The 20,236-nt window shown below is 34.9% G+C and overlaps 1 protein-coding gene and 1 pseudogene across 1 annotated transcript in view; both read right to left on the bottom strand.

Moving 5' to 3' along the window:
* Positions 1-263: 263 nt before the first annotated feature.
* Positions 264-1,309, bottom strand: LOC138921780 (uncharacterized; annotated as a pseudogene).
* Positions 1,310-1,946: 637 nt separating this feature from the next.
* The window catches only part of LOC111771471 (uncharacterized), a 38,628-nt gene continuing 20,338 nt past the window's right edge, over positions 1,947-20,236 (bottom strand). The window contains 5 exon segments of the mRNA XM_067053878.2: positions 1,947-2,448; positions 2,450-2,552; positions 2,555-2,725; positions 2,728-2,838; positions 2,841-2,941. Coding sequence (XP_066909979.2) covers positions 1,947-2,448; positions 2,450-2,552; positions 2,555-2,725; positions 2,728-2,838; positions 2,841-2,941 — 988 coding nt within the window.

The following is a 20,236-nucleotide window of genomic DNA, read 5'->3' as shown; positions in this document are numbered from 1 at the left end:
GAATGATTTCCTTGAAATTACAAGTGTTTTGAAAGCCATTTGGGATTAATGGGAACTTTGGCCATGACTCAGGAGTCGTATGAAAAACACATGGAGATAAAAGAAGAATGAAATAAATGAAATATTTGTTTGACTGATGTAGTCAGTGGAAGCCAGGAAGAAGTGAAGTAGTTAGAATTTAGGAAAAGAAACTTGAATTGGATGAGACGTATAAGTAGGTTCTAGGGTTTCGAAGAGGGAAATGAAGTCTGACATTGTATTAGTCAGAGTTCTCCAGAGAAATCAGCTGCTTCAAGATGGTGGGGAACATGGTAACATCAGTGAATTCTATATAATTGGCCCATTGTTGCATTTAATTTGCTGTAAAGTGAGTTCCTTGATCAGAAGCAATGTCACATGGAATATCACATTGGTGGATAAAGAATTGTGTAAGTCCATGGATGGTAGTTTTAGCAGAAGCATGTCATGTGGGGAAGACAATTCTGTATCTAAGGTAAGTGTGTATTCCAGTAAAAGCAAAATTCTGCCCTTTCCATGATGGAAAAAGTCCAATGTAATCAACCTGACATGAGGCAGCTGGCTGATCATTCCAGATAATGTGCTATATTGGGCCTCAGTGATGTTTTCTTCCTCAGGGATATTAGGCACTCAGTAGTGGTTGTAGCTCATTCAGCCTTGGCAAATGTAGGACCATGTTGCTGAGCCAAGCAATAACCTAAATTCTTGCCAGCATGGCCACTTTGTTCATGAGTCCATAGGGTGATGACAGTGGTAGGAGGGGAAAGAGGCTGACTAATATCCACAGAAAGTATCATACTATCCACTTCACTGTTAAAATCCTCTTCTGAGAAGTCCTTTCGCTGAGCATTCACATGGGAAAAAATATCTCCACATTTTCTGTCCATTTAGAGATGTCCATCAGCAAACCTCTTCCCCAAACTTTCTCATCATCAATTTTCCAATCATGTTCCTTCCAAGTTCCTGGCCATCCAGCCACACCATTGGTCACAGTCCATGAATTGTACAATCTTATGGGTAGTCACTTCTTCCAGGCAAAATGAACAACCATGTGCACAGCTCAAAGCCCTCACTGAGAGAATTTCTCTTCAAAACTGTCTTTCAGGGATGTCGCAAGAGGAGGCCGTGATGCTACACATGTCCACTACACAGCACATCAATCAGAACCATCAGTAAATTGGGCCTGAGTCTTCTATTCCTCTGTCAACTGGTTGTAAGGAATTTCCCATGAAGTTATAAGTGTAAGCTGGAAGAGAGAAAGTAGCATAGCAGAAGTAGGGACCATGAGCATTAGGACTTCTTCTCAATGTAACTTACTTCTGTCTCCAGGGTCTGCTGGAGCCTAATCACCTATATACCATTTCCATTTGAAAATGGAGTGCTGCTGTTTACAGTCAATTTTACGGCTTGGTGGGGCAAACAAAATCCAGTTCATGGTGGACAGTTCAGTTTACATGGTAAATTTGTAACCTGTACTTAAGTATTCAATCTCTATTAACACCCGGAGGCAAGCTAAAAACTGTTTCTCAAAAGAAGGCTAGGCATACACAGAGGATGGCAGGTTTTTTAAGAAAATCCTCAGGGTCTGTGCTGTGATTCACCTACAGGGGCCAGCCAAAGGTTTCAAACAACACCTCTATTTGCCACTGACACTTCAATCACCCTGGATCTGCTGGATTATATGACCAAAGTGGCAAAGCAGCTTACTCAGCAGCATGGACCTGTTACAGAGCCTTCTTTTCTTCTGGATCCCACTCAAAACAAGGGCATTTTTGAATCACTTAGTAATGGACTAGAGCAGCAGACTTTAACAAAGAATATGTTGTACCCCAAATTCAAAAAAGCCCACTAGGTGTTGTGCTCTTTTTTTGTTTTGGTTGTATGATGGGCCAAATAAAGTACTTATCCTTCACCTGAGAAGGGATATCTCAACATGTGTCACACCGCTGGACCTCTAGAAATATCGCTAGGGAAGAACAACCTCTGACACACAAATGTCTTACAAATTAGTCTAGAGTAATTTCTGCTTCTTCAGCAACAGGTCCAATTAAAATAATATCATCAAGGTAATTGACCAGTGTTCTGTCTTATGGAAGGGACAGTTGATAAATGTCCTTGTGTGCTAAATTATAACATAGGGCTAGAGAGTTGGTATACCCCTTAGGTTGGATAGTGAAGGTGTATTGTTGGCCTTGCCAGGTGAAAGCAAACTGATTTTCATTGTCTTTACTTAGAAGAATTGAGAAAAATGCATTTACCAGATCAATAGCTGCATAACAGCTACCAGCGGATGAATTAATTTGCTCAAGCAATGAGACCACATCTGGTAGAGCAGCTGCAATTGGAGTCACCACTTAGTTAAGCTTATGATAATCTACTGTCATTCTCCAAGGTCCATCAGTCTTCTGCACAGGCCACATAGGTGAGTCAAGGAGATGTGGTGGGAATCACGATCTCTGCATCTTTAAAGTCCTTCATGGTGGCACTAATGTCTGTAGTCTCTCCAGGAATGCAGTATCTCTTTTGGTTCACATTTTCTTAGGTAGAGGCATTTCTAATGGCTTCCTCTTGGCCTTTCCTACCATAAAATTCCTTATCCCACATGCCAGAAAACCAATGTGGGGATCCTGCCAGTTGCTAAATATGTCCATTGCAATTATACAATCTGGAACTGAAGGAATGACCATAGGATGGGTTCATGGACTCTTGGTTCCACTGTGAGATGTATATGAACTATGACTCCATTGATCACTTGACCCCCATAACCCTCTGCTGTGACTGTTGGACCATAATGACATTTTGGGTCTCCTGGAATAATATCATTTCGGAGCCAGTGTCCAGTAGTTCCTAAAAAGTCTGGTTATTTCCTTTTCCCCAATGCATAACTATTATGGCAAAAGGCTATATGTCCCTTTGAGGAAGGCTAGAAGAAAAATTAACTGTATAAACTTTGGGCAGTGTACCAGGATCCTTCCTCGAGGTGACCTAGCCTCCTCTTCATTCATGGGGTTCTCAAATGTTAATTGGCTCAGTTGTGGGAATCAGTTGAGGATTCATGCTCCTCTGTTTTTATGATTCAAGTTAGACTTTTCTCATTTGACCTTGACACTTCTGCTATGTAGATTAAGTAACAATTTAGTTGACTTTCCGTCTATTTCACTTGTAGGAACACCTGATCAACTAACCAATGTCATATATCTCTGCTAGTCAGACTCTTCTGATTGCTGTTTTGGCTCTGTTGTCAAATAAAAGAAAACTGTTAGAGCCTTTGCTAAGACCTTGTCCTGCAACAGTAAATCCAGGATCTCTGCTCATTGGGTCCATATTAATAAATTGGTCCTGATCCAGTTTTATGTTCCTTTCGCCATTACCCACATCTTTAATATCCATTCCCACAAGTATTCCCCAGATTTCTGTCCATATAAATTGGAAAATTACGTATTTTTTCTGGAGGATGATGTACCTCCTTGTGGGTAACATTTTGTATCTCACTTTTCAGAGGCTGCTGGGACTTGAATGTAGTTATGGATCCAGAAACAAAGAGGGGTGTTGTGGTTAAGTCATGAGAAGAATCCTCATTGCGTTGCAAGGAAACTACCTTAGTGAAGTTGATTACAGTTTCCTCAGGCAAAGCAGAGTTAATCTCCTCAGATAGGTGAGGAACAGTGCTTCCACTGGTAAAGAAGATTAATCAGAATTTCAGGGTTCAAATGTCTTTGGTTTCATCAGTATCTTCCCACAGATCCTCATTCCAACTTTAAGAATCCCATTTCTGGGGCCAGCCCGTGGCCGAGTGATTAAGTTCACACCCTCCACTTTGGCGGCATGGAGTTTGCAGTTCAGATCCTAGGTGAGGACCTATGCACCACTCATCAGGCCATGCTGTGGCAGCATCCCACATAGAAGAACTAGAATTACCTACAACTAGGATGTACAACTATGTATTGGGGCTTTGGGGCGAACAAAAAAGGGGGGGAGATTGGCAACAGATGTTAGCTTAGGACCAATCTTCCTCACCAAAAAGCATAAAAATAAGAAAAAGTATTAGAGAAGAAAAAGAATTCCTTTCCTTCCCCATCAATGCCTTCACTTTAACAGCAGACAGACAACTTGAAAAAGGGAGATTAAATTTGTGTTATAATTCAGGCACTTACAGGATGTGACTCTGGATTTGGTTTTCAGCAATCTCAGTGTTGTAGTTAGAGAAGATAAGGGCTTCTTTCTGGCAAACATAGAAAATTTATGTCATGTATGGGGCACTTGAGCTGGAAATTAAAATCCATGAGCTCAACCTTTTCTTTCCCCACTTTGTTCAGCACAATTAGGAGCAGGCATTCAATCTCATTATAAAAATATTACAAAGTGTCAAATGTATGGTCACCCGGAACCTTGTCTATTATAAGTATTTTATTAGGAGTATCCAATTGTGATATTTTACATATCTCTTGCCACATAATTCCATCAACTATCAGTGTTCTCTTTCCTATTGGAGATAGAGTCAGTAATGCCTTTAAGTCTAATCAGATTAGAGAATCAATTCCAGAAATCCCAGAATCAATTCAGAAAACTCATTTTTACGATTCCTTTCCTCTAGAACCACTCTAAATAACAAACTCTGTACGAGTCAGGGTGTTCCTGAGAATCAGAGAAAATAGGATATATATATCTGTCTTTATGTCTATCTATCTAGAGTGAGAAAGAGAAATTTAACTTAAAGAATTGGCTCACACAATTGTGGAGGCTGGCAAGTTCAAAATCTACAGGGAAGGCTGGCAGGCTGGAAATTCTGGCAGGCATTCATATTGCAGTCTTGAGTCCAAAGGCAGTCTGCAGGCAGAATTTTTTCTTCCTCAGGAAATCTTAGTCTTTTCTCTTAAGCCCTTCAATTGATTGGATGAGGTTCATCCACATTATTGAGGGTAATTTGTTTTATTCAAAGTTCACTGATTTAAATATTAGTCACATCTAAAAAATACCTTCACAGCAACATCTAGACTGGTGTTTGGCCAAACAACTAGGTACTATAGCCTAACTAAATTAACAGATAAAATTAACCATCACAGAGCTTTAGAAAAGAAGAAAAGTATGACACAAGAAAAGAATGAATTGTAATAAGTGAAATAATTCACCAAAACCTACAAATGCCTTTAAGCCCCCAAATTTAAAGATCTACGGGTTTCAGTGATTCAGGTCCAAAGTACAGAGCTAGCTTCCTAGTGAGATATAAGGTGCTCCTTGAACAACCACAGCAATTACAAAGCGTTGCCTCCTATTTATTAAGCACAAAATGGCACCAGACATAAAAATGTCATATTAATATTATATTTGGCAAGATACTGAGTTCTTATCTTTTAGGGAAATGTATAAAACTGTTTATTCATGAAATTATATAATGTCTGAGATTTACGTCAATATAATATGACACGGGGGTTGGGAGGAATGGAGTGTAGATGAAACAAGATTGACCATGTGTTGATAACTTTTGAGGTTGCATTACAGGTACACATGGCTTAACCATCCTTGTCTCTTTATATTTGTATATAGTTGAAATTTCCATATTTAACTGCCTCCCCCCAAAAAGAAAGCATTCTGATTCTCACTACATGTCTTTGCTAAAGCTATTTTCTCTGCCAGAATTCTCTAACATCAAGCCCCTTTCAACTCATTAACTACTAATCATGGTTTAAAGCTCGGGAATATATGCCACTTCCTTTAGGAAGCCCTCCCTAACACTATTCTATGCTAGCTTAAGCGCCTGTACTCTGTGTTCCCAGAAGAAAATATTTATTGAGTGGGGGATTTATTATCATGTTATAAATCAAAGTGCTTGGCATATAGTAGGCACTCAAAGTTTTACATAAAAGAATCAACACATCTACTGAGAATAATATTTTAGACACTATTTTTTTTAAAGATTTTATTTTTTCCTTTTTCTCCCCAAAGCCCCCTGGTACGTAGTTGTATATTCTTCGTTGTGGGTCCTTCTAGTTGTGGCATGTGGGACGCTGCCTCAGCGTGGTTTGATGAGCAGTGCCATGTTCGCGCCCAGGATTCGAACCAACAAAACACTGGGCTGTCTGCAGCAGAGCCCGCGAACTTAACCACTCGGCCACGGGGCCAGCCCCTGAGAATAATATTTTATGTTGTTGCTGTGATGTAATTGCTCTAATTGCTAGAGATAGCAAAAGAAAAAAAAATGCCTGTCTTCAAAGAGTTTATAGCATAGTGAGGGATTAGACAGATGTGGAAATATATATAATTGCAATAAATGAGATAAGTTCTAGTTGAAGATAATTAGTTAAGTTTTGGGCATGCTGATTTAACAGAACCTACTGAAAACACAGAGGGAAATATCCAATGAGTGATTTTGTACATACGTATATGTTATGTACTTGTAGGAGTCAATATATTATTATATCAGCTGGTCTACCACCTAACATTATCATGATGGATATACAGACAAGGTAGACAAGTTTTGGTGGGAAAGTCTGATTTGTAAAGAGAATATTTCAGATCAAGAAGCAACATATCAGAAGTGTAGGTTTGAATGGAGCGCTATAGTGGCATTTTCTGGGCAACCAGGGAGCAGTTCACATAAACGGAGTACTGAGGGCAATATGTGTATGAGGAACTGTAAAACAGAAATGTTAAGTCATTGTCTGTTAGACAAAGAACTGTGAAGAATTGTGAAGTAGACAAAGCTGTTCTTTTTTAATTTTCTAAAATTTTTTATTGAAATATAATTGACATATTGTGTAAGTTTAAGGTGTACAACGAGTTGATTTGACACTTCTATCATGTCACATAATTATTATTTCTTTTTGTGGTAAGAATATTTAAGATCTAGTCTCTTAGCAGCTTGGAAGTATATGATACGGTATTGACTATAATCACTATGCTATGCATTAGACCTCCAGAACTTATTCATCTTCTAGTTGCACCTTCGCACCCTTTAACCACATTTCCCCCACCGCCTAGGCCCTGGTAGTAATCATTCTACTCTCTGTTTCTACAAGTTCAGCTTTTTAAAATTCCACATATAAGTGATATTGTACAGTGTTTTTCTTTTTCTCTCTTATTTGTCTCACTTAGCATAATGCCCTCAACGTCCATCCATGTTGTCACAAATGGCATGATTTTCTTCTCTTTGACATGTGAATAATATTTTATTGTATATATGCCACATCTTCTTTATCCATTCATCCATTGACATACATATAGGTTATTTCCATATTTTGGTTATTGTGAGTAATGCTGCCATAAATGTGAGAGTGAAGATATCACTTTCAAGATAATGTTTCTATTTCTTCCAAATATATACCCAAAAGTAGGACTGATGAATTTAGGCTAGTTCTGTGTTTAATTTTTGGAGGAACCTCCATACTTCTTTTCATAGTGGCTGAACCAACTTACATTCCCACCAACAATGCACAAGGATTCCCTTTTCTCCACAGCCTTGCCAATGTTTGTCTCTGGTCGTTTTGATGAAAGCCATTCTAACAGGTGTGAGGTGATTTCTCTTCAGTTTTGATTTGCATTTGTCTGATGATTAGTGATATTGAGCATCTTTTCATGTACCTGTGAGCCATTAGATTTTCTTCTTTGGAAAAAGGTCTATTGACTTCCACTGCTCATTCTTTAATTGGGTTGTTTGTTTTTGTGATATTAATTTTCTTTAGTTTTTTGCCTAATAACTGATTATCCAGTATATAGTTTGCAAATATTTTCTCCCATTTTATAGGCTGACTTTTCATTTTATTGACTGTTTCTTTTGCTGTGCAGAAGCTTTTTACATTCATATAGTCCCATTTGTTGATTTTTGCTTTTGATGCTTGAGCTTTTGGTGTCATATCCAAAGCATCATTGCCAAGACCAATGTCAAGGAGGTTTTTCCCTATGTTTTCTCATCGGAGTTTTACAGTATTAGATATTATCTTTAAGTTTTTAAACCATTTTGAATTAATTTTTGTGAGGGGTGTAAGATTTGTGGTGTAAGGGATCTAATTTCATTTTTCTGCATGTGATGTTCAATTTTCCCAACACCATTTATTGAAGCAACTATTCTTTCCCAATTGAATATTCTTGGCTCCCTTGTCAAATATTAGTTGATCTTATATGCAGGGGTTTATTTCTGGGCTCTATATTTTGTTCCGTTAGTCTATGTATCTATTTTTATGCAGTATCATATTGTTTTAATTACCATATCTTTGCAGTATAGTTTGAAATTAGGAAGTGCGACGTCTCCGTCTTTATTCTTTCTTAGGATTGCTTTGGCTATTCGGGATCAAATTTTGTAGTTCCATACAAATTTTGGATTGTTTGTTCTATTTCTGTTAGAAATGTCAATGAGATTTCAAGAGAAATTGTGTTGAATCTACAGATGGCTGTGGGCAGGGTGAACATTTTAACAATATTAATCCTTCTGATCCATGGATATGGCATGTCTTTCCATTTCTTTGTGTCTTCTTCAATTTCTTTCATCAAAGTCTTGTAGTTTTCATTGCAAAGAGCTTTCACTTCCTCGGTTAAATTTATTCCTCAGTATTTTATTGTTTTTGATGCTATTGTAAATGGGAGAGTTTTCTCTATTTATTTTTAAGATATTTTGTTCATAGTGTATAGAAATGCAACTGGTTTCTGTATGTTGGTTTTGCATACTGCAACATTATTGAATCCATTGATTAATTCTAACAATTTTTTGGTTGAGCCTTTAAGATTTTCTATCCTTAAGATCATATCATCTGCAAATGAAAATAATTTTACTTCTTTCTTTGTGATTTGGATGTCTTTTACTTTTTCATCTTGCCTGATTGTTCCAGCTAGGAGCTCCAGTACTGTATTGAATAAGAGTGGTGATAGTGTACACACTTATCTTATTCCTCATTTTAGAGTAAAAGCTTTAAATCTTTCATTACTGAATATGCTGTTAGCTGTGAGCTTGTATATGACCTTTATTATGTTGAACTATATTCCTTCTATACCAATTTGTTGAGGGTTTTTATCATGAAAAGATGCTGTATTTTTTTCAAATGCTTGTTCTGCATCTATTCAGATGATTATATGATTTTCACCTTTCATTCTATTAATGTAGTGTATCACACTGATTGATTGGCATATGTTGAACCGTCCTTACATCCCAAGGGTAAATCTCACCTTGTTAGGGTGTATGATCTTTTTAATTTGTTGTTGAATTTGGTGTGCTAATATTTTGTTGAGAAATTTTGCATGTGTACTCATCAGGCATATTGGTCTGTAGTTTTCTCCTCTTATAGTGTTCTTATCTGGCTTTGGTATCAGGGTAATGCTAGTCCTGTAAAGATTTCCTCCTCTTTAATTTTTTGGAAGAGTTTGAGAAGGATTGGCATCATTTCTTCTTTAAATGTTTGATAGAATTTACCAGTGAAACCATTTTCTCCTAGGATTTTCTGTGTTGAGAGGGTTTTGACTACTTATTCAATCTTTTTACTTCGTACTGATCTGTTCAGATTTTCTATTTCTTCATGACTCAATCTTAGGAGGTTGTATGTTTCTAAAAGTTTATCCATTTCTTCCAGCTCATACAACTTGTTAGCATACAACTTTTCATAGTAGTCTCTTATGATCCTATGTATTTTTGTGGTATCAGTTGTAACATCTCCTCTTGAATTTGTGATTTTATTGATGTGAGTCTTCTCGATTTTGTAGTTATTCTAGCTAAAAGTTTGTCAGTTTTGTATATCTTTTCAAAAAACCAACTATTTCTTTGATTTTTTTCTATTGCTCTTCTGATCTCTATTTCATTTATCTCTTCCCTGATCTTTGTTATTTCCTTGCTTCTGCTATCTTTGCTGTTAGATTTTTCTTATTTTTCTAGTTACTTGAGGTGTAAAGTTAGGTTTTCTATTTTGAGATCTTTCTATTTTGTTAATGTATGCATTTGTCACTATAAACTTCCCTCTAAGAATTGCTTTTGTGGCATCCCATAGGTTTTAGTGGGTTGTGTTTCCATTTTCATTTGTTTCAGGATAGTTTTTTGATTTCCCTTTTGATTTCTTCTTTGGCCCATTGGTTGTTCAGGACAGTGTTTCCCAGTTTCCACATATTTGTAAAATTTCCAGATTTTCTCTTGTTGTTAAAGTTTTTTCTCTAGTATACTTCCTTGTCTTTTCTTTGTTCTTCTATCTTTCTTCATTTCTCTTCCCTTGCTCCCATTTCAGTGTTTAGATGTTCATGATTCCTCTTCCATTTTTCCATAAATAACCTTCTTCCATGACCTTAAATTGGATCTAAAAAATTAATATTTCTAAATAATAAGAGATATCTAATTTCTATGGTATATTTTCTTGTCTTTGTTTATTTTCACAATGTACATACACTTATTTTCCAATTAAAAATGAAAGTAATTTAAAATAACAACAGACATCATGGGGAATTCCTAAAGATAAAACTTGTGATGCTTTGGAGGTGTGAGGGAGGTTTTTCTGACATCTCTCCTGTCATTCCATTTAGAGAACTGCTTATTATGGCAACATATGGATTATTGGAAATAAACTTCACCTACCTCACATTTTCACCTTAGACTAAGTCAGCTGTGAATATTAATGGATGCTAAATTTTGTAATTCTTAGTCATATGTTTAGTGTAGATATCTCTAAAGGAAAACAGTATATAAAAGGTTTAGAAGAACTTAACTATGAAAAATCCATTTCCTTTCCTGAATAAAGTTTATTTCATTGTGTGGTCTTAGCTGATATGTAAATGATAATTATATATATAGTCATATAAATCTCAATAAATTTGTTGAAAAGCAAATAATTCTGCTGTATAAACATTCCCTCTTGATAGTTAGATACAACTCTTCACAGAAGGAATGTTTTCAATATTCAGAGGATTATTTACAGTCAAATGGTTGTGATTTATTATCAGATATCATGAAGTTTTAAAAGAAACAAATTCCTTCCAGGACTTCTATCAAGCTAGTGAATTCAGATGTCTAAAATATGGTTGTGCCTATAGAATATTTAGATTATGTTTCTTTCAAATATTTGAAATCTAAAAATTCCCTCATGTTTCCAAAGTGGTTGGAGCTAAAGGAAAGTAAGTTTTTTTAACTGTCAGTATATGTATTCTTCTATACTATAGGTCATTGTGGTATATGAGGCACTTTGAAGTATAATTACATATGATTTCAGTCCTCAGGAATCATGAGTGAAGTACTATCTCATAAGGCTATCTTACTCATAAGATATATCTTAAAATATGTTTCTAAAAAAAACATTTGGAGAATTCTATTAAAACCACAAGAAACTAATATAACATCATTAAGGGAAAAGTCTATCCGTATTAAGCCCTATATAGATATATCAAAATAAATTTATAGAAGTGCGTTATTTGATATAGGCCAGTACAAATATTTTATAAGTCAGGGAAGTGTGTGATGTACAAAGGAAGACACAACTATACAGAGGTACGTTTAAGTAGAAACTTCACTCAAAATGTTAATATAATGTACTTATAATGTGAAAAGCACGTGCAATCATTCTTTTTCTTTTTGAAACAAAAGAAATGGAGTAGTTGAGTTTTCTGAAAAATTAAGACTGAGTCAATATGACAACTCATTATGATAAGTTTAATATTATTTATATGGATGTATATAGTTAAACGCCCTGAAACAAAATTGAACTATTTACTTAAAATCACTACTTGAAAAGCATAGCCTTTCTTAAAGTTTTCACTGACTTTGTTCAAAAACATGTGTTTTTTAATCACAGTGATTTTCCCCTTCTTTTGATTAACATATGAGTGTTAATTATTGAACAGAGATAGCCTAAAAAAGAAATCTCAGAAGAAGAACAAAGCATCAGTTTAAATCAAGAAAATTATAATATGCAAAAGGAATATTATGACATCAAGCGATATAATTCATGGACTTAATTTTATTCTTATTAATCAGGTGCCTGCAGGGAAAAAATTCCAGACCAACTAAATGAGTAAGAAGTGAATTTTCTTGAGACATTAAACAGGTACAGTGAGAGGGTTTTGTACTGACAGATACATCAAATTCCAAGTAGTGAATAACAATATTAAAAAGACTGAAAGAAGGGGCCGGCCCCGTGGCCGAGTGGTTAAGTTCACAATCTCCGCTGCAGGTGGCCCATTGTTTCATCAGTTCAAATCCTGGGCGCGGACATGATACCGCTTATCAAGCCACGCTGAGGCAGTGTCTCACATGCCACAACTAGAAGGACCCACAACCAAGAATATACAGCTATGTACCGGGGGGCTTTGGGGAGAAAAAGGAAAAAAAATAAAATCTTTAAAATAAAAAACAAAAAGACAAAGTAAATTTTGAGAGACAAAATCCTACTTCCTCATACCTGAGACAACTTGGAGAAAGCCAATGTCAAGAATGAGACTGCCTAAGACAGAGAAAGACAAATATAGTATGATATCACTTGTATATAAAATCTTAAAAAGCCAAACTCATAGAGGGACTGGCCCCATGGCCGAGTGGTTAAGTTCGCGATCTCCGCTGCAGGCGGACCAGTGTTTTCGTTGCTTCGAATCCTGGGCGCGGACATGGCACTGCTCATCAAACCACGCTGAGGCAGCGTCCCACATGCCACAACTAGAAATACCCACAATGAAGAATATACAACTATATACTGGAGGGCTTTGGGGAGAAAAAGGAAAAAAATAAAATCTTTTAAAAAAAAAAAAAGCCAAACTCATAGAAACAGAGAGTAAAATGGTAGTTACCAGGGGCTAGGAGGGTGAGGAAATTAGGGAGATGTTTGTCAAAGAATACAAACTTGCAACTGGAAGATGAATAAGTTCTAGAGATCTAATGCACAGCATACTAATTATACTCAATAATACTGCATGGTGTACTTCAAAATTTCTAAGAAACTAGATCTTAAATGTTCTCACCAGAAAATGAAATAATAATTATGTGACATGATAGAGGTGTTAGCTAATGCCATGGTGGGAATCATATCACAATATACAAATGTATCAAATCAGTTCATTGTACATCTTAAACTTACACAATGTTATATGTTAATTATATCTCAGTTAAAAACATACACACGTAATAAAAATGGTTATGAGTGAAAAAAAGAATGGTGCTGCCTATTAAAATAAAATCTGTTAAAATAAAAATATAAAAATTTGAAGTCCATCTTAATTCAAAATCAAATTCAAATTCAAGATTACTTCATTTGAATTGCTAATATTTTCACTCTAAAATGAACAAGAGTAACCTTGTCTCCTCACAACAAATGAATCAGCCATAGTCTAAAGTGGCTTCACTTTGAAGTCTAATGGTGTAATGATAGTGGCATACAAAAGGGAAGTTACAACCTAAATGAACAATTTAGAAGTGACATTATCTGGAACTGACATTATCTAATAGGTAGAAATGAAGTCACTGAGAAATGCTCATTGAGCATCTACTTTATATTAAAAGGTGAATTAATCCTCAACTATGTATTGAAAATCTACAGTGATTATTATATATACTGTGAAGTATACAAAAGAGGTAAATGACCTGTTGTTCTCTGAAGAAATTTTGATCTTGATGTTGACATAGGAATTAACTAGTGAGCAAGAGCTGGTTTAACTGTTTGATGAAAACAAATGTGATAGGAATTTTAAGGACTTCTTTTTCAAAAGGACCATACATTTAATTGTTTGAGCTTGACTTTTCTAGAGCTTAATTCCATCTTTTTAAAAGAGTCTTATTTAGTTGGCATAAGAAATCTAAGAGATGAAGCAAATATAAATATTCCCATTGCAAAATCCTGCTTCCTTGATTTTGTCTTATTATTTTATTGCTCTGGAGTGGTATTAGTTGGTTGAACAGGTGTTTTCTCATCTCTAGTAGCTCTTTTTCCCATTCATCAGCAAGATTTAGAATACTGAGCTCTGCTGACAGGATTTCCACTGCTGCTATGTGTGGAAGTATTAGAAGAGGAAAAGAGAGGCAAATGAAAAACACAAAGGTATAAAGATATCAAGAAAAATATTATCTAGGGATAAAGGTAGAATTTGTTCTTTGAAATCAAGGGCTGCAAAGGAAAATGCAGACCACGTAATTCCAATTCATGAAAATGTCATCAAACCTCATTTTAAATGTGAGGGAGTTGGTTGAACCATGGGAATTAGAGGGAGGGTCAGTTGAGCCTTTAAAAGTAGAAAATTTGGTTTCTGCTTGGTTTTTAAAAACAGATGTGCATCCCCATTTATCTATTTTTGTTATTTTAATATCAAATGCATTTAATACATTTTAATACATTTGTGGACAAATATATTTTTCACAAAATATCTTGTGTTCCAGTATTTTCACTTCTGACGTTTTTACGTGTAGCTTTTAATCCTAAGATCCTCCAACATAGAGTAATTTACTATATCCACCTAATGCATCCCCAAAGCACCAGTTTGCTTAGAGCCTCCTAGTTCTCATAGTAGAAGGCCAAATGGGTCAATCCATAAAAGGGCTAGTTTCTGCAATTCCAATGTGATTTTCCTTTTCAAGTGACCTAAACTTCATGTTTCGTAAATGGGACACGAAGGGATTTAATCATGCAAACATCACTGATTGTAATGAGTTGCAAACAGTCACAACACAGAAAAATTTCAAGACAAAGCCCTGCAGATTTGAAAAAGTGCATTGCTAATAAATATGCAAACAAATTGATCTAGAACTAGTTGCTATCATGAGATGATTCACAAGACAAATGTACTTTTTTTTTCAGGAACAATCAATGGCTTGTTACAGTTATGAAAAAATTTAGTGTCTTGGGGACAGATATTCTTACATAAAAAAGCTACGAAGACAGTATTTGATGTACCATAAAAGACACCAGAGTTTTTGCATTGCAAAATACCTCTTTAGTTCTATTTTATGCAGAAATATACTTATTGAAGATGAAATGTAGGTGAACTTTTATAACACAGTGGACCAGCCTGACATAGACCTTTCTTACACTCAAAATCCATAAAAATAAAACAGCAAAACCAAACTTTAATATAGAGCTGAATTTTGAAAAAAGAAAGGGAAATCCCTAGTGACTGAAAACAAAGAGGAGATTCAAAGCCAGGAAATCAAGTACATGAACAGATGCTGCAGCAGCTCAAAAAGTAGCAACAGAAGCAAAGGCAATAATGGCAGAAGGATTGTGTTTTAACAACCATAAAGGACCAGACTATGTGGCCTTAGGCACAAGAGAGAAGGAGTGCTGAAACTGATCGCTTTGTATAAAGAGTGGAATCTAGAAGATCTGAACCTTCTGTGAAAAAGGGATTAGAAAAATTCTACCCATTGGATGACAGAAACAGCGAGAAGTTTGTCTTCCCTGAGTCTAAATACAAAAATTAAAATCCAAACCTGTACCACATACAGTTATAGTGTTAGCCATTAAACTGCTATAAGATTTGGGCAAATGAAAAGCCACACTACAGAGATACTTCTACAACTGAGAGCATGGAAAATGCCCAGAGAGGGGGGAAAAGTTCCTATTTCAGAAGAACTTATAATAAAATATTGCTGTGGTCATCATTAGGGCTATTCAAAATATATTTTTGTTTTCCATTCCTGGAAAATGACAGAATTGCAGTTCCTTGTTCCTTTGGATCAAAGTGTGCCCATATAACGCTCTAACCACTTAAATGTGATCATAAGTATTACATTTAGATGGAAGATTTAAAACATGGTGTTCCATTTGTTATGCTTTGTCTTTCTTTCTACTTTTTTATGGTTATCCATAAGTTCCTGGATAATAGACACTCTGTCACCCTCAGGGCCAGAAAGGAGTCCCATTTAATTGGAAATGTAAAGTGAACAAGAAAGAAACTCTTCTTGTTTTAAGCCACTGAGACTGTAGGGTTGTTTATTAGTACAACATAATAGAATGAAATGGAAATAATGCAAAGCTTTTTTAAGAGAAGCTCAAAATATTTGACATTGGCTTAGTGGTTGGTAAGTGGGCAGCAAAAAAGTTATTATCAGAGTCTGGGAATGTGGTCAGCTTTGATATGCAGTAATAAAACATGCAAACATATTTCCTGTAATAACATGAAAAATGAATCATGTACCTGGTCAAATTGTGATTCTACAGGAACAGATTGGAAAACAGAATGTTAGGAGCATGTGCTGCTTGTTGTTGGCTGTATTTGGAAAAGTGTTACAAGACAGAGATGAGCTCAGAAAAGAACTGGTCCAATTAAAAACTGAAATGAAAGAGATTAGAAAGAATACTCAAAGTACTTATAGGATAGGAAGAGACAACTAGTTCTCAGATCTAAAGGGTAAAAACTGAGAAATACTCTAAGCTGCATAGAAAGCATCTTTGCAAAGAGGATCAAATCAAAGGTATGGCCTTCACTCCCACTGTTCAAAATCCTCTGAAGGGATTAAGGTAGAAATGAGTGAATCATTTCAATTGGAGAAACGATTCTCGGAGAAAAAAGACTAAAGGTGTGTTTCAAAGCCTGAAATCTACCTGCAACTATGTCAAGAAAGAAAATTATGGAAGCCAGAAAGCAAATATATATATAGAGAGAGAGAGAGAGAGAGAGTGCAAGAAAGATGTAGAGACACGGGAGTGAGAAAATAAAAAGATATACATTAGTAAGATGAGAATTGTACCTAGAGGATATGTTAGGATGCAAGAAACAATGGTTACCTACATAAAGTAGTACATGTGAGGATAATTTACATAGTATTGACTATAAAAATAATTCAGTGTAATAAGGAATAATATTGAAAATGAAAAATGCTTGATGAAACTAAATCCTAGATAATAAGAACATGGAAACTGATGGAGGATGATCAGAGTTAGAGTTTTAAGGAGGATTGAGATGTTTGCTAACTTTGTACAGTTTGTTTAATCAAGTATGCGAATTTTTAAGTTTTATAACTAGAAGAATAGAAATAACTATCACATAGTGAACCTTAATTTTCTAAATGCTTCACCCTTAGTTATGTAATTCCCACAAACAACTCTATCAAGTAGGTACTATTACAACCCATATTTTATAGGAGGGAAATTAAGATTAAGAGATTAGTTTTCCCAGGTTTTTATAATTGTTATATAGTCTAACTGGTTTCAAACTCAAGTAGTCTGACTTCAGAAATAATGCTCCTAGTCACTATTTTCTACCACCTTTCACTATACTATACTTTCAAATGAATGAAAGGAAAAAAGCATATCACCTCACAGCTGTTAAAATGGCTATAATTAACAAGACAAGAAACAACAAGTGTTGGAGAGGATGTGGAGAAAAGGGAACTACCATATGGTGCTGTTGGGAATGCAAACTGATGCAGCCACTATGCAAAACAGTATAGAGATTTCTCAAAAAATTAAAAATAGAAATACTATATGATCCAGAAATTCCCCTATGGGGTATTTATCCAAAGAATATGAAATCAATCATTCAAAAGGATTTACGCACTCTTATCTTCATTGCAGCATTATTCACAATAGCCAAGACATGGAAGCAACTCAAGTACCCATCAATGGATGAATGGATAAAGAAGATGTAGTATATACATCCAATGGAATACTACTCAGCCATAAAAATGACAAAAATAATGACATTTGTGACAACATGGATGGACCTTGAGGGTATTATGCTAAGCCAAACAAGTAAGACAGAGAAAGACAAATACTGTATGATTTCACTCATATGTGGAAGGTAAACAAACACACTGATAAGGGTAACAGATTAATGATTACCAGAGGAGAAGAGGGTAGGAGAAGGGTGAAAGGAGCAAAGGGGCACATATGTATGGTGATAGTTAAAAACTGGATTTTTGGTGGCAAACACGATGCAATCTATAGAGAAAATGAAATATAGTGATGTACACCTGAAATTTACACAATGTTGTAAGTCAACATGACTTCAATAAAGTAATTTTTTAAAAAGTAAATAAAACTCATTCATTCAAAGAAGGTAGAAATATATAAAAATGCAAGTAAGAAGCCTGATAATCAGAAAACACAAAATAACATGCAGAAATGAGTGAAAATACATAATTAGTCACAGTAAACATGACCAGATTAAACTCACTTATTAAAGATAGAGATTCTTAATTTGATAAATAACAAGAACTTAATTATAAATGGCAAACAAGAGATATACCAGTAATAAAATGGCAAAGGAAGTATTAATTAAATTGGTAGGAATAGGTATACCAAGGAGATAATTACCAGCTAAAAGACATCTGATATACCAACTTTGTTATTAAACTATAGCAAGGTTGTTGGTGTCCTAGCCTGATCCACTTTACCAAGTTGTAGCACTCCAGTTGTTATAGTGTTGACTGCTAATAGTTCTTCCTGTACCCCTGTCCAGATGACTGCCCTTACCTGAAGAGAGATTATTCAAGCCTCTTGGGTGATCCCTGGCCAGTGACTGATTAATATGTGGTTATAAAAACCCAAAGCCCTTTCCTCAAGAAAGTACAAACTCTGTGGTGCAATTCATACTCCAGAAATTCTCATGGGAATGTGTTAGGCATATATATCTCCTGAAAGTGCATTTTGCCTTGCTTTGTCCACTGACCAATCTTGCTTTCATCTCTCAGTTTCAGATTCCACCTAAGAAAACTCCTTTAATAAATCACTTGCACATGAATCTCCACCTCAGACTCCAGTTCTAAGAAACTCAACTAAGACACAAAAAAAACAAACTCTAAAGAATATTAAAATGTGATAAGTGATAAAGAAAATTATTAATTAATGATAAATTGATCCATTCAAGAATATGAAACAATCACAAAATTACCTCAAAATGTATCCAGAAAACTTTGACAGAGTTACAAAAGAACTGTTTAAAAATTCACAAAGTTGGAAATATTAAACACAATTTTTTTACAATTGAGTCAATAAAATATTGTTAAGGGTCTAAAAGATTTGAACAACACAATTAAGAAATTTAGTCTAATCGACAAATATTAACTCCTGGAAAAAGCATTTAAAGAATACATTTTCTTTTCACATGGAATATTTGCACGACCTTATACTAGGCAACAAAAAATTTTCATATATTTCAAAGAATAAATTTCATTTTAAAAAAAAGATTCCTGGAACAAATAGCCAAAAATTAAAACAAGTGCATTTGTAAATTTAAAAATAGACTTCTAAATAATTCTTGGGTGAGACAAGAAATCTTAATGAGTAATATTATTAATTACTGGAACAGAAGTACAACTAAAATACTGTGTGTAAAAAATAGTGGGATAAAGCTAAGGTGGAACACAAAAGGAAATTTATAGTTTTAAGTGCATATATATAGTAGGAAAAAATTATGGGAAATTACTGAGTTATGCTTTTCACCTAAGATATTGTAAAAAGCATAGGTATGGCATTGTCTAAAGCAAATTTAGAAAATGGGCTTCTCCTATGATTACAAGATACAGGCAATGTAAGGTCTCTGCATTACATGTGACACATACATGACAATAAATAATAGACATATCACAATAATATTGAAGTAAAAGAATATAGACTATGTCTAATAGACAAGGAAATAAATAAGAGCAGAACCTAATGAACTAGAAAATTAAGAAACGATAGAGATAATCACAACACTAAGAGCTGGTTTTTTGGATGAATTATAAAATAGGCACATATATGTCAAGAGTTGTGAAGACAAAAAGGGAAGGGACACAAATAATATTAAGAATGGAAAAGGAATAGGAATAGTAAAAAGTGCTGAAAGAAGAAAATGCTGTGAAAATTTTTAATAATTTTTGAATAAGTTAGAAAAAATGGAAAAATTTCCAGAAAAATACAATGAAGAGTTAAGAAAAATTATATATTTCTGAAAACATGGAAGTATAGATATTCTTAAAGGTCCTCTAATGGCAAAACAACTAAAGATTGAATAAAGTAATATCTAATGCTTTTCTAGAATTTTCAGAGTACTCTGACTCTACCATATTGAGCTCAAATCAGAACATGAAGCAGCAAGAAAACACAACAGGTGGTGTTTCCCTGAGCGAGGATATTTAACTCAATGCTATGGGTGATAGAGTGATAAAGAAACTAATTGGTTTGTAAATATTTTCTCCCATTCCATAGGTTGACTCTCATTTTGTGGATTGTTTCTTTTGCTGTGTAAAAGTTTTTGGCTTGATTTATCATTGATTTATGGATTTTTTTTTTTATTTTGTCACTGTGCTTTTGGTGTCATATCCAAAAAATTGCAGCCAAAACCAATGTCAAGGAGC

The sequence above is a fragment of the Equus caballus genome, chromosome X (genome assembly GCF_041296265.1).
Source record: "Equus caballus isolate H_3958 breed thoroughbred chromosome X, TB-T2T, whole genome shotgun sequence".
NCBI classification, from domain to species: domain Eukaryota; kingdom Metazoa; phylum Chordata; class Mammalia; order Perissodactyla; family Equidae; genus Equus; species Equus caballus.
Note: the sequence above shows the minus strand (reverse complement) of the source record. Positions and strands in the feature narration are given on the sequence as shown.